The 15,000-nt window shown below is 47.0% G+C and overlaps 4 protein-coding genes across 13 annotated transcripts in view; 2 read left to right on the top strand and 2 right to left on the bottom strand.

Annotated features, from left to right (window-relative positions):
• LOC125951074 (ubiquitin-conjugating enzyme E2 Q2) overlaps positions 1–1,166 on the top strand; it is a 9,019-nt gene extending 7,853 nt beyond the window's left edge. For all 6 annotated transcript variants that reach the window (XM_049679600.1, XM_049679602.1, XM_049679601.1 and 3 more), the window contains one exon: positions 1–1,166. This exon is cut by the window's left edge. The gene's annotated coding sequence lies outside the window, so the exon portion shown is untranslated.
• Positions 1,167–1,199: 33 nt separating this feature from the next.
• LOC125951073 (uncharacterized) lies at positions 1,200–4,136 on the bottom strand. The gene is made up of 2 exons (XM_049679597.1): positions 3,907–4,136; positions 1,200–3,818 (listed from the first exon to the last, which is right to left on the bottom strand). Exons 1-2 carry the CDS (start codon positions 4,033–4,035, stop codon positions 1,260–1,262), a joined length of 2,688 nt encoding a protein of 895 aa, XP_049535554.1. The 5' UTR covers positions 4,036–4,136; the 3' UTR covers positions 1,200–1,259.
• A 118-nt stretch (positions 4,137–4,254) lies between these two features.
• LOC125950326 (mitochondrial import inner membrane translocase subunit Tim29) lies at positions 4,255–5,066 on the top strand. The gene has a single exon (XM_049678200.1). It carries the CDS (start codon positions 4,365–4,367, stop codon positions 5,001–5,003), a length of 639 nt encoding a protein of 212 aa, XP_049534157.1. The 5' UTR covers positions 4,255–4,364; the 3' UTR covers positions 5,004–5,066.
• Positions 4,992–15,000, bottom strand: part of LOC125950325 (serine-rich adhesin for platelets-like) — a 13,853-nt gene continuing 3,844 nt past the window's right edge. For 2 of the 5 annotated variants that reach the window (XM_049678197.1, XM_049678196.1), the window contains exons 5-8: positions 11,482–15,000; positions 7,817–7,990; positions 7,145–7,720; positions 4,992–7,057 (exon numbers count right to left, since the gene is read on the bottom strand). The exon at positions 11,482–15,000 is cut by the window's right edge and continues 2,403 nt beyond it. In XM_049678197.1, the coding sequence (XP_049534154.1) occupies positions 6,336–7,057; positions 7,145–7,720; positions 7,817–7,990; positions 11,482–15,000 (4,991 nt within the window). In that variant the 3' untranslated portion in view covers positions 4,992–6,335. Of the gene's footprint in view, positions 7,058–7,144; positions 7,721–7,816; positions 7,991–9,091; positions 10,371–11,481 lie in introns of those variants that run through there. The other 3 variants (XR_007468725.1, XM_049678198.1, XM_049678199.1) reach the window with 3 other exon arrangements.

The raw sequence follows: 15,000 nt of genomic DNA, 5'->3' as shown, positions 1-15,000 counted from the left end.
CAACCATCCAGCCGTCTGCGAGACACGCATAGTGTTTGTCGCGCTGCACACGATGATCCTACTATTTGACTGATTATTGCTATATTATGTTGCCCTACTATGCTCCTCTCTACACACTCTTCACAACTGCAAGTGGTTCTTCCATTCGTTTAAAAAATCTTGTTTCTCTATCATTTACTCTGGCTATTTGCTCATGAAATTAAAGATTCTACTTGTTCTTTGCCACTTAACAACGCTCTCCAATACAGCGCAATTCCGGTCGAACAGCGATACCACATTGACGATAGCCTGGCAGCTAGGTTAAAGTTAGGCATCTTGGATTAAATAAAAGATGGCAACGCCACTCGAGCGATAACACTTCTCATCAAGTCCCTTTCCCCGGGGCGGCAGAAGACAAGCACACGATATATTAGCAAAAAACAATAGGCGTGGTAGGGTTAGCATTACATGAATTGCTGCAAAAGCACACATTGAACTCGTGTGTTTGGGGAAAATAGAGAACAAAATAAAAGATGTCGAAACGAAACGATTAAAATTCCAAAACCTCTCCCGACGACGTTTCTACGTATTTCTCGGTTCCATCAGACTGTTACATATGTAAAATAAATAAAAATATATATACTTATATATAAATATATCAAGAAGTAGAGCGATTAAGCGAGAGCGAGAAAAAGAGAAACAGAAATTAAAAGAAATATGCATGTGTGCGCGAATATGGGAGTGTTTAGTTAATCACTCGTGCAATGCAAAGGATGCATAGCAGCAGCAGCGATGATGACGATAGTATGACACAGGTATGCATGGAAAAACGTGATGTCCTCGCTTATGTGCGTAACAATGGCGAGAGAAAAAAGTAGGTAGGATGTTTGAGTGCATGTTTGTGTATGTGTGTGCGTGCGTGTTTTGTATGTGCGAATATTGAGTGATCAGATGTCGTCGTACGTTTAGTAAGAAAATAAAGTTAAGAATAAAACAATAGTTTATACATAAATATGAATATATATATAAATATGCTAAATAATACATAGTATAGTGTATATATATACAGCATTATATATATACCATACTATATGTGTATTGGTAAATAATGAAGTAATAAATTCAATTTTTTCAAAAGAGAAAAGAAATAATAAACTACAACGCGTGTGCTCGCCCGTTGCAAGCAAAACAACAAAGAAACATTTGTTTTGATTGAGTAACTTTTTCTTTTGATTTTATTTTCTTCCTGTTGCTGCTGTTTGCTCTTAATGAAATCAACTTTAGAATCCTTTAACATATTTTCGCTTCTTTGCTGATGACGCCACCGTTGGCTGTGAGAATATGGTTTCTTCTCCGTTCCGGGTCGTTGCCATAATGATGGCGGCTTGTGTATCGGCATATTCCGCCACATCAACGCCATCCCCGCGAAGATAGGACCTATCAGCAGGCGCGGCTAGCACATTAAACTGCTCCTCGTCTTTCTCTTTACATTTCACTACGCCTTCTTCCGTCTCTTCCTTCTTCACGACGCAAGGTTCATCCTTAACCGAACTCATCCAGCAAGCGATACGCTCGGTAACGTGCAGCTCATCGTACCCGGGCAACTGGACCGGTATTTTCTCTGCTTGTGGAACGACGACGCCAGTCGTCAAAACGGTATCTCCGTACCCCCATACGGAGAGCATCGGTTGTACGAGTATGTCCTTGTATGATCGTAGCTCCTCGATCGTCTGTTCCGTTGCTGGCTTCTGCTGTCTGGTCTCAGCACCAGAACCACCATCACTCTCATCACCATCATCATCACCATCATCGTTCATGGAGTCCGTATCATCGGCAGAATTGTAAGATGTTGCCGAACGAACCGACTGCCTTGCTTTGCCTTTTGCAACCGTTACTCGAAAGATTTGGTCCGGCAACCTGCTGGTTTTGCTGTCGGGACAGTTGAATATGTGGCGGAACTTTTTCATCTTCCGAAAGTCGGACGCTGTGTACGGTAAGCGACCGTTCTCGGTGGAGGCGAGCTGCTCCTCCAGCAACCGCTCGTGCCAGCTTCTGATCGTTTCGGCTACGCTGATTTCGCTTTTCATGCGTTTCCCCATAGGGGCTTCATTGGGGCTGGGGACAATGGTTTGCTGCAGCAAATCTCCGCAGGAGTTTTGCAGCAAAATAACGAGCCTTTGGCGGAACGGAACAAGCAGCGCACCGGAATGGTACGCCGAGAAGCGCTGTTTTAAAGGATCGTTTACACCAAGGCAATAGCCCTTCCGCTGGGCAACCATGTATGAGTCAGCAAACGTACTCGGATGGTGAGGATAGTGTTGGGCAACGTAGCGCTGATCCGTCGTACGCTTGCTGAAGACACACAGGCAGTAGCACATGCCGAGGTGGCTCGCTAGCAGCAGAAAGCAATCCGGTGCCCGTTGCGTACCGTCATCGAAACTGTGACACTGGAAGCTTAGGAAAGCTGGTCGTTGCTGGAGATGATGGGCGTACACTATCAGCACAACCAGACGCAAGCGCTTATCCAACGACGAATCCTCCGAATCGGTCGAGCTTCCGTCCACATCCGTTTCACAGCCTTTGACATGTGGTTCTAGCCGCGCCACAAGCAAATGATGGCAGGTGGCAATGAAGATCAGTTTATCTTCCGGAGATACCTCCAGTGCACATGCCAGTTCACACGGGTACGTCCATCGAGAGAACGTTTGCTGACCGCAGGATTCAAAGCGCAATGTTGAGTCTTCGCCTCTTTCTGTTGGAGACGGTGCATCGGCTTCGTCTTCTTGCGTCATTATCCGATAGAGATGAAGCTTTCGTCGATCTAAGCATGCAACGAGTGAAACGCTATCCACGCAACGTACCGCGGACCAATCGTCGCCTGTACTACTTTGCTTCGGTAGCATTAACTGTTTCACACACTTCATCTCACCGGCTTCATCATGTCGGCTACGGCGATCGTGCGTCCATAGGCGTAGTAGCCTTTGGTAGTCGGTTGTGCAGAGAGTAGCAGTAGTATCCCGGTGCGGTGATGGCACTTGCGATGGCCTAACGAAACAAACGCTAGCCAAAGGTACGCTGGATTGTATGGTTTGACAGACTTGCCAGCTACTGCTGCCGGCGTTTTCATCCTTCATCTCATGCACGATGGTTACTGTGTTCCGCTTTCGTACTGCTATCCGGATGCTGCTATCATAAGCAAGTCGCCTTTGGTTGGTAGTAATTTCCAAAATGGGTCCCTCCATTTCCGGTAGGTTCAACAATTGCATCCGTTCCGTTTCAATTCCATCGGCACCGCCGGTGTACCGTAGCTGTAATACTTCCAGCTGCTCCAAACATTCTCCAACCGCTTTAAACAGGATTGCTCGATCTTTGGTTGACGCACGCAGCCAGGCACAACAGCCCCCGGTGTAGTGATAATTATAGTCAGCATGATGCGACAGGTACGGATCCGGATCGCGGTCCAGTAATGCCGCGTATAGCAGGGCAGCAGTGCTCACAGAAGTACGGCCCAACCCGGCCTCGGTTCGTATCGATTTACTTCTGTACGCCTGCTGTGTGGTCATCAGTCGCTTTTTGTACATTTTCTTGGCAATGAGCGATCGTACCATCGCATCCGGTATCGTAGGGCCACCCGAACCGGGTGCGGTGTAGAGCGGCAACGGTAACTCCACCAGCCAGTGTTTCGTTGGTTGAAAGTGCTCCAGAAGCGATTCGCTGGTCAGCATTCCCGGTTGTAGCGGGAGCTGTAGAATGGTTTGATGGTCATGTTTTCTAGCGTACCTGCCACTTTTGCCTGCCCAGGAGTGTACCGTCGGTGCCAGTGCATAATGATTGCCAACCTTAAACGGTGACGGAGAGAAGCGATTTGTTAAGCCGCGGTTCAAAGGCAACAGCCAGATTCTTACCTTAAAGATTGTTTTGTCTTACCTGTTTTTCCGCCTTCTCCAGTTTAGCCGCTGTGTCGGCCAGTTGCTCCTGCGTTGCATTGGCCGATTTTTTACCGCGTGGCGTTGTAGGTTTCACCGATCGAGCTCGTTTGGAGGAAGTTGGTTCCATCCTAGTTTTCTACGGATTTAACGGACCACGCTTTCGTCTTTCTTCAACAAAATGTTTTGGCCGCACGGGCCGCCCGAGTCGCGAACGCAGGCCTGTAAACACATTGCGATTGCTGCACAGGCAGGCGCTGGTGTAGTGTGTGCCTGTGTATTGTGCGTGCGTGCGAGGGAAAATCCGTGTGTGTGATTGTCACCTAAAGGAATGGAGGGAGGAGGAGGTGGTGGAGGAGGTGTAAACAAACCGAATTGAAAGCGAGGCGCCCGATTCCTCGCGGTTACATAAAATATCTGAATACCAAAAAATCACGGAATACCAAAGGTGAATCAATCATGTCGCTCAACTCCGGTGCACGCGGGTTCCGACGGGCACCGTCGTTGTTTCGCAACGGACTGGAACTGCTGAGGACTCGTTACCAGGGTATCGAGGCACGGTTCGAGGCGATCACGTTGCCAGAGCGGTTCAAGGGAACGATCGTGGAAAAGTGGGCCACCTATTGGAGAAATCTCGTCATCGACTACAAGGAGATGGTCATCGATACGGGACGCGGTATGCGCGATCGTCCTGTTCGGAGCACCATCTATGTTTCTTTGCTCGCTGCTGCCGGCTACAGCGGGGCTCACAATCCGAGCGAGACCGACTTCTATGACCAGTACCGGCGGGCCTACAACCAGCTGTCGCTCGTGCATCCAACCTGTCAGAATCCGGTCGCTTCACAACACATCACTTTCTTGGAGCGGTGCCACAACGAAGGTATTCTGCGGCGGCTCTCGCTCGGTGTCGTCTCTTTCCTGTGGCTCGACAACTACGATAAGGGGTTGGCCATCTATAAAGCCGTCTGTCCGTACCTGCAGCCGCGTTACCTCACGTTCCACGAGCGGATTGTGGACGTCGGATTTAACGGAAAGTGGTGGCAACTCGAACGCAAAATGGTTGACTACGATATTAATGAGGAAAATCTGGGAAGTTAGAGCGTAATAAATATTTTTCGTTCGTTACAACCAAATCTTGCAATCACTTACATCACACGCTGAAGGTACGGTTTCATACGAATCATTTAGGATGAGTTTCGCGTTGTTGGGTTTTAATATGGAAATTGCTAAAACATTTATTGAAAGCCTTTTGTACACAGCATACATTTGCTCTATATCCTAAAATTTGCCACAGCTTACTACCGTTGCTTACACAACTAGAAGCTGTTTACAGCTTCGCCCTCCCCCTTATTGCCCTCCCGTACTTTAAGCCTATCTTAGTAACCATATGTATATTAAACCTTACCAATGCCTTGAAACATTCTGTCCTACACTGGCATAGAACTGTCACTATCGTATTGATTATTAGGAATTCTACCTTCTACGCCGAGTTTCCGTCGTTAGCTCGCACAACTCCGTGAATATGCTTTATCAAATGGTTCAATTTTAAAACAATTCTTATTCGATTGCAGGTTGTTATGCGTGCCACGTCGTTTTCTGTCGACTGGACATTATTATTATTATTAAAGTGCACCATAGCTACTAAATGGCACATAGCTCGCTTTCGTTGCATCACGAACTATGAGCCACTGGTAGGCCTAGTATCACCTCCAAAGTTCTCTTTCCCTACCATGCAGGATATCCTCATTCTGTCCCAGAGAACACAAGTCCTCTGGTGTTCTTAATAGGGGAGAGGGTAGAGGATAGAGGATAGCCTTCTTTGCTGAGAACCACGATCGCACGGCAGGCTGTAGCCATCTTTTACAAGATGAAAGAATCTGAAGGAAAAATTGAAAACAAAATACAGACAGACAAGGGCTTAGTTTAAGCAGGCAATCCGGGATAGGTTAAATAAAAAAAACATAAATTAAAAAGAATAGAGAAGCTAAATAAGTAGAAAATGGCGGATTATTTATATTAGTCTATACAGGAAAAGAGAAACAGCTGGCAATTTTAGGATCAAACAAAGAGTCGCATATGCACTACAAATCAATTTGTACAACCCAGACAACTGTACCAAAAACCGCTACATGATGGCTACCACTAGGAGAATCGTCATGGAAAAAGGGACAAACCCTTTACAAAGAAGGGAAGCACGAGGTTGTAATCGTATCAACAAGCCACTACACATTACATAAAAAAAAAACAAATATATCCCGCCAGATGTGATAGAGTGGAGAGAAGAGAAGAACCGTTTTACGTCAAAACATCATAGATACCTAGTAGACGTATATGGCGCACATACACTGGGTTGCTCAGTAGCTAAGCGAAATTTTGTTATGCCTTGTGGCAACCGCTGGCAATTCGTCAACTGCCAATGCCTGTTCTGTTTTAACGTTCAACGGCACCGCGCCGACTGGCACTGGTGGATTGATTACCACGACTGTCCTGATTGATCTCGTCCATGCCGCCATCATCGGTGCCGTTGAGAACGACAGATGATTGTGTGCCGCAATCATTGCCACGTTCCGCGTTATCATTAGCAAACTGCTGGTCGTTCTGACTACCGGCCAGTCTATGGTGATGTTCCTTCTCCGTCTCATCTTCCTCCTCGTCCGATTCGTGATATTGCTGTGCGAGCAGTGCCGCAGCATCCAGCACGACTACGTTCGGTTGCAGTGGAATAATTTCGCTACAGTTGGAATCATCATTATCATCGTCAACCATCATCATCATCATCATCATTCGATGGCGTCTTATGGCACCGGACCGTCGACCATTCGTCCGTCCAGCGATCCTCGATCCGTGCTGCCACCTGCGTGCACCTGGGCGCTGACCTTCGTCGTCATCACTGGCTGTCAGGTCTGGGTGGTGCTGCTGCTCATCGAACGCCATCTCATCGTCCTCCTCACAACCATTATTGTCATCATCAGCCTGAGAGTCCGGAGTGCAAGGAATTTGAATTTCATCCTCCTCTTCTTCCTCTTGCTTCGCATCGCCTTCTGTTGTCGCGTTGGACGATAGGGCCCCGTCCTCCTTCGATTCCGGTTCCGGTTGGTGGTGTTGGTGATAATGATGTGTTGTATCCGTGACAGCATCGCCATCACGTTGCTCTGGTGTTATCGAAGGAGGAGAAGGAACGGGATTGCAAGAAGGGTGGGAATAGAAGGAAGATGGAGTATCATCTTCGGTGATCGTACCTGTCGCAGCTAACTGCCCGCCTGCCAACAGCACGATCGCCGTTCCAGAAGCCTCGACCGTCGGTTGCCCCGCTATCGAGGGTACGATCGGGAAAAGCACCGGATTGATGCGGCTGCTAGTGGTGGTCGTTTTGGCGATCGCCGGGTTTGTGACTGTGATCGGCAGTTCCAGGGATGTAGGTACGTTCGGTTTACTAGGTACACCAATCACGGCTGCTAATGTTTCGTCGAGATTCGTCGTCGTCGGTGTCATTGTCGTCGGCGCCGACGCCGACGCAATCGACGATGTCGGTGGCTTCGGTGTGTTCGGTAGCCTGATGGAGGCGCCGGATGTTCCGCTTTCTTTTCCCGTCACTATTGCAGCTACTACAGTCGCGGACGATGATGATGCTTCCGATTGCTGTTTGTTAATCAGATCGAAATTCGCCAAACTGTTGCCCTTGGGATCGCGACCATTTTTCGATGGTACCTCCACCGTCGACATAATTGGTGGCTTCGTCAGGATAGCGTTTGTTTCGATCGTCGTGCTCGGATGATTTACCGGGAGCACGTCCGAAGGAAGCAGTGACGCTTGTTCTGGAAGTACGCGACAGTAGGAGATTATGAAATGAAGTTCGAAAGTGGAACCAGCTACCAGTTGGTTCAGTCCGCCTGGCCTGTCCTGATACTCACCTTGAAGTTCGATCAGTGATCCCGGATGGTCCTGTGTTAGAATGATCTGCGTACCCTCTGCTGTGACTAGAGCACTGAGCGTACCCCTACTGCAGCCAGCACTGTCCGGGGGCACTGCCGTTTGTTGCTGCTGCTGACCGACGGCTAAGGCTGCTAGCCAATCTTGGGCCGTATCTAGGAAAAAGAAAGGTTCACCGGAATGGAAAGAAAGCGCCAAAAAGAAGCAAAAACAACATAACTCTTGCACAGCATAGAAGTGTGGACATTTCACATTGGTTGAACACCACAGAGAATGAAGTAATGGTGGCGGCGTATTTTGCGTCACTTGCAAGCAGAGAAAAAAAATTTAAAGTATCGAAAACAAAAAAAGGAACATGTATATGTTGGATTCCAGCTATGTCCTCCGATCAGTCCGGTATTAATCAAACAAGTGCAACTCGTCAATTTCAGTTACCTTAATCGTAGTCTATTTACTTTGCTTTCAATCTCCCAGCACTTGCTGTCCTCTCTCTCTCTTTCTCCCTCCCTCTTTATCTCTCTCGACAACAATGGTTCGCGTTTGCTTAATAAATGGCGCAATCCCCATGCCGATGTTCTATGGTGCGCCGTAACCAAGCACTTAAACTTACACATAATTTCGTAAAGGTATATATGTATATATATATATGCATGTAACACGAATCTTAATCCTGTCGTGAAGTTTTGTGTTATTAGTAGTACGACATGATCGTCCACAGGATTGCAACCAGATAATGCTACCCGCTCGTCTTGGACCAAAGCAACAAACATCGTCAGCTGGATCATTCCAGTGCATTTTTTTCTCTCTTACGCCGTTACGAGCCCACTTAAGCATAGAATTAGAATTAGTGAAAAAGCTAAATAGATTTTGCCTGTTTTTGCATAGTGAGAGCTTATCAAAATTCGTATCCTGCCAACTACCTTTCTTCGCATCATTCGAACGAACCCTGCTGCTGCAAGCAAATGTTCGCATACACTACATGCCTACTACAGGAACCGCCTGAGGTACTACTACCGAACTAAGGCAAAGGCTAATCATATTTCTTCCATTTGCCACATTTTACTACGCAAACGTTGAGAATCTTGAGTGTTTTTTTTTTGTTGCCAAAATTAAAAATGCATTTTCAGCCATATGTATGGAGCATCAAGCACGGCGGATATCTAATCGTGCCTTGAGTGGGTGGGTATTCATTTTCAGTGTGTTTTAAGATGCATCAACGAATTTTCCAAAATTTCGAATTTTGTGGCCTTAATGGCGATACCGCATGACTGATAGGGTTCTATATATATCATAATTTTATTTCTTCGTCGTAATTGAATAAAAATGTCTGTTGGTTGCAAACATATTGTTTTGAAAGGTGCAAAATATACAAAGGGATGTACAAAAGCACTACTAGAAGACACAACCGTTTGGTGTGAATGCATATGAGTATACTCTAATAATGCCTTGTCTGAGCATTGCATAATGGGAGTTTATCGTCATCTTCGATGATGATTACTGTCTCACATATGGTAGACCCAATGTGTCTGGGTTTGTGTTCAAGAGCAATGCGTATCATTCGTTTAAGGTTAAAAAAGGGTATAATAAGACGGGAGTGAAATGAAAGTATGTAACCTGTACACATGTCGATATGCGTACAGCGAAGCATATAAAAACAAGAAACAGTGCGCGCATTGGGAAACGTAGAGTAATAGCTAGTTAAATTAGTGTTTTGGTCACGAGTGTCGACGAGGTGCTGAAAGAGCGATGGAAAGAATCGCTTAAGATTGGAACAATTAAATTCTAACGCCGTCGGATGCCCTAGCCAGTTTTGCCACCGTCGTCTCGTCTGATGTGGATGATGTGGTTGTGCCTGCCGCATTCCAGTCACCGCCAAAAAGGATAACAGCGTTGCTGTGGTTGTGCTGGATGATTGTGTTCGTAGATTGTGCTCATGAGTGCTCAAAACAAACACAACATGAGCAGTCTGCTTGCAAGTGAAGTGATGCCATCGCGTTTAACCTGGCACTCGCGGAAAGGGATTAGTTTGCTTTGTGTTTAAAATTCGAACTAAATAGCTGATTGCTACTATCTGTAGTATGTGCAGTTTGCTGAATGATCCTTTTGCCCTGTGTCGCTTCAAATATTCTCTCCTGTTTGTATGCTTGCTTATTACAACCATTAACCTAGCAATTATAGTTCTCTACATGATTTTAACTCTAATTCTACGTGAAACTCCTTATCTTTTTGTGACTTTTGTAGCGTAAGAGTTGATTTTCCACCGTTTCTGTCTATCTCTTACGCTACTGTGATTTTTCCATTCTTTCCATTGCTTCACCCGATCCTGCAGTCTGGTTCCCTAGAGACGCTAGCTTTTTTTCTCTTTTGTTCCCTCTTTTTTGGAAGGAGGGACCTTCTCTATTTCTGGTTGTCATTTTCATTTTCCACTTGCGTATTTCCGTTTCTTTCGCTGTAGAGCGCCCTCGCGCAGTTCGGATTCGGGGATTCAAACATACTCGGGATCATCGACCGATACGGAACTGGTGAATAGGCTACCTACAGGAAAAAACAGAAACGTGAAAGTTTGGATCTTATGGTTGGCTTCACTATGTACGGATATATTTTTTAGATTTTTATTTTAATGTTGTTTACAAAATAGAGTCGACTCGGCTTGGAACAATTATTATTCATACTAGAAACATACTTTTTACACCAATCCGCCCGATCCGCTCGAAACAAAAGACAAACGGAGGAAGATAGTAAACTAAATGCTTGCAACTGCCGTCGCTAATGAAAAGAGGGCCGAACCGTAAGGCAGCAGTGGATTTATTCTTAAGGAAACTAAGATGAGCTTCCCAAGGATAGATCGTACATTCATAAGTTACAGAGCGGCGTTTGTGCATTTCATTTGGACTGCAAGCGGATTTCAAACCGTCGGACATTGCCAGGAATCAACATAGAGCCAAATATGGCGGGGAAAACTAATGTAAAAGAGCGCAAACCAAACCTAGCGTGTGTTACTGTACGGAGATCAAATTGAGTTGCTGCGTACTAGGGGGAGGCTCATCATTGCAGAGAAGTGAACGACGAGAGACTTTCATTACTCTAGCCAGTGGGTGGACAGTGCTTGCTATTTGTTGTTGTGAGTGAATATGAGAGTAGGCTTATGCTAAATGACAACCATAATACAAGTTTTAGAAAATCATATGTAATAACTTAATAATTTATCATGTTTAACAAAAGATTTCAAACCGCTGTTAGTCAATGATGAAAGATACGGTTAAGAAAATAGATGAAATTCCAAGCATTTACGTGATTGATGACATGATGTTAAGTGTTAGTATGATACGCTACAACATAGGGATCGATTGATGGTTTCTATTGATAGATCAAGTATGGTAAAATCTGTTTTCAAGGACTCCATAATAGTTATACTATTGTCTCTACATCGTTTGGTTCCTTCAAGAGGAGGGGAGAAGCTTTTTGGCTAAATAATATAAAAAGGGAACTCAAGTATAACACACAAACAACATACAACATTCGAACACAGCACACATACAAATTGAAAATTGAATTCAATAGCCGAAACGACAGCACGGTGCATCCTTTTTCGCACATAGATGCACCACAACCCAAAGGGTAGCAGCAGAGTAGAAGCTTTACGTACCTTGAAGAAGTATCTGCTGGCCATCGGCCGTTACAAGGTGTGGTGTATCTCCACTAGCCGCCAGCGCCATTAGGCTCTGCTGATCCAGAATGATTTGCTGTCCGTCTTGTGTGTTGATCAAAAAACTCTGCTGTTGGCCACCGTCCGCCGAGCCAGTTTCGACGACCATGCCACTACCACCCTCGCCACTCATTGCTCCTCCTTCATCATCTTCCGCTACCTCTACCGCGGTACCGGCTACCTCAACGATACCGGCGGAAGCGAGTGTAGCATTGGTAGTACCGGCCGGTATGATCACCTCAGCTTGATTGATAATATCCTCGGCCGTATGCCCCCCCGTCACTACCGCGCCGGAGGCATCGTGTTGATGGCCAGCGGTTAGCGCTACGAGTTGATTGGAAGCGTCCAGGTACAGTAGCTGGTTGTCGACTGGCACCAATCGTTCTTCGCGCATTGAGCACAGATAGAACAGACTCGGTGGTCCACCGAAGCTTTCCGCCGGTACCGCCATATACTCGTGCGTTTCCTGTTCAGCGCCAGTTGCTGCCGCAGCAGCAGTGGCGGTAGCAACAGCGCACCCACCCGCCGTGTTACTGCTACTACTACTGGCTTCGACGAGTGCCGCCGGTGAGGCCATCAGTTCCGGTTGGACGCTCAGTATCATTTCGGAACCAACGACACCACTGGTCGTACTGCTCGTTGGAGAACCACCGCCTTCCATCATGCTGTCGGTATCGGGCGGGAACGACTGCAGTGTTCCTGCTTCAGCAATTTGGTCCGGTGTATCGGTAGGTTCTGAAGAGGCATTATCGGCGTCTGCCTTGGACTCGATAACGATAACCGCATTACGATCGTCATCAGCAACAACGATCTGCTGGCTGCTGGGATCCCCGCCACCGATCGGGGCGGTGGACTGTAGCTCCTGCACGGAAGAATCGGCAGCCGCTGCCACCACAACGTTTCCGGATGTGGCAATCTCTGACGAGGACCGAGAACTAATGTTGTTGCTACTGCTGCCGGTGCTGCTGTTGCTACTCGAAGCCACTGCAGCCTTCGAGCCAGCGTTACTGTTGCTACTTCGACTGGTCATAACGGTGTGTGTGGAAGGAAGAGAGTGTTTCACTTTCCTTTTCCCTTCAGATACATCTTCGCCAGCTTGTCTCACCAACTGAGAGCTGGAGGTCGTAGCCATAACTGCTGCTACCGTCGTTTTGACTACCGAGGATGATTGATGCAGCTTTTGTTTTTGTTGCTGCGAGAGCTGTTTTTGCTGCTTGATCTTCCGCATACCCTCCACAGTCAATACTTTGCCGTTGCCCTTGTCCGCAATATACCCAAGGCGATTGAACTTCTCCAGCTTCTCTGGTGTCAGCTGAATGACTCGATGCCGCTTCTTCCCACCGGAGTGTTCGCTCGACATACGGCTGTTACTACTATTACCAGCAACGGAGTGCTGCTGCTGTTGCTGTGATTTGGCAATGCCGATCGATGAGGAGGACGTAACGGAATCGCCCGAATAACGGCGGTCGACAACTACCACCGTGGATGCGACTGTTGAGTTGGTGTTGTCATTGCTGCTATTGCTGCTGTTACTGCTGGTGGATAGCGTGGTTGAACCGGTATCATTCAGCAGCTTCTTTGTAATGATTTTCTTTGGTGCTGCTGGCGACGGTGATGATGACGATGATGGTGTAGCTAAGACCATTGCAGTAGATGCATTAGTGCTGCTGGCGGATGATGCCGATCCATTCCCATCCAACGATGATTCTGGTTGTTCCTGCTGAACACGACGTGGTAAGATGTATGACGAAGACGAAGAGGAAGAGGAGGAAGATGAGGAGGTAGTCACTGAGATCGAGGAGCTCATACGACTACCGGGTGTACCGAGCGTGATCGCACTGGTCACGGTGACGCTAGATGCTTTGGTTGCAGATGACATCTTCGACGTCATGGCAACTACCGGTGATGTTGTGGTCAGCACAGTGCCCTTACTCGTTATCACAATTTGCTCCTGTACCTTCGAACCACCACCTTTCGCTGACGCAACCATCGGTGTCGTTTTACGGCTGCTCGATCCCATCGTCTCCTGTTGCTTCACATTCGCCGCACCACTGCCTCCATTCACGTTCATTTCTTTCGGTACAGCCTCGTTCACTAGCAAGCCATCACTGTCACTCATAACGATAGGCATGCTGCTAATGTCGAACTTCTCTTCACTTCCATCATCCTCTTTCATGGTTGTTGCTATGGTTTCCACCGATTCGCGCTTCTTCTTCTCTGGAATGGATGAACTGGACGGTGGTTTCTGTTGCTGCTCAGTCGTCAAATACCGCGCCGTGATGTTAGTGACCGTCGAAGACGTTGTTTCGCCAGAGGAAGGAATGTGTTCCTCCTTCCCGGATGCATCCGCTGTGCTGACGAGCAGCATCGTCTGTAGGTGTCGTTTGCGTGGATTGATGCTCTTCGACGAAGAACTGCTGGCACTGCTACTTTGTGCTGCGCCCTTTATTACCATTGACGGCGAGGATGAGAGGCAGTTGGAGACAGGTGATACGGTTGCTGCCGAAGACGCACTTGCTTCACTATCGTCGTCTTTTGGAGTAGTCATCTTCTGGTTTTCCGGAACTTGGCCATCGTACGGATCTTGTTTCTTCGGTGAGACAGCGCCCGCTTCCGGCAAATGGATTAATGCTTCGGCTATTTGCAAATCAGTTGGTGTTCGTTTCGAAGCCATCACCATAGCCGGGGTGCTAGAGTCAACTACCATTACCGGTGCATTTTCATCACTGTTCGACACCGTTGAAGGATTATGTGTTTTCATTTTTTTCTCCTGCAATACAGGACTCGTAACGTCTGATGTACCGCTAGCATTCACCAGCGTATCATCCTGTAGCGGTTCTTCTTTATCGTTGGATTTAATGCGTTCGGACGATACGATCTGCGTAGTGTCGTCATTTTTTCGTTTAAGAAATCGACCAGTATCTTTCAATGATTTTTCAACTTTTTTGTTGCCCGTTTCATTATCTTCGGCAACGGCGGCTTTACTGGATAAGAAAAGCGTCTTGGTACTTTGTATGTCAGAAGTCTCCTCTTCGTTGAGCTTACTGTCGATTTGCGTATTGGTTTCTGTTTCCATTGGAACGGTACCGTCAGCTGTTGCTAAACCATCAACGTTTTCATCGTTTGTTTTGCCAACTTTAGAAGGTTCCAAAGGCGTTTCGATGTGGTCGTGCACATCGAGAACCGGTTTTGAATCATCCGTAGGCGCTATGTCCTTACGACTTCGCTTGGATGATCGTCGGATTGGTTCCAGTGCGTCGACAGGAGGAGTGACCACTTCGTCGTGTAGATGGAGTTTCTGTTTACTACGACGTCGCGGATGCTCACTGATACTGCTACTGTCTGGGCAACGATTTTCGCTTGATTTCCGGATCGTTTTCGTGTCTGCCGTCCCTTCACCTTCTCGATGACTGTTTATCGATTCCGGATCATTCTCATCTAAGTTTACCTCCTTCCCAT

Source organism: Anopheles darlingi, chromosome 2, assembly GCF_943734745.1.
Source record: "Anopheles darlingi chromosome 2, idAnoDarlMG_H_01, whole genome shotgun sequence".
NCBI lineage: Eukaryota > Metazoa > Arthropoda > Insecta > Diptera > Culicidae > Anopheles > Anopheles darlingi.
This window is presented reverse-complemented; position numbering and strand designations above follow the sequence as displayed.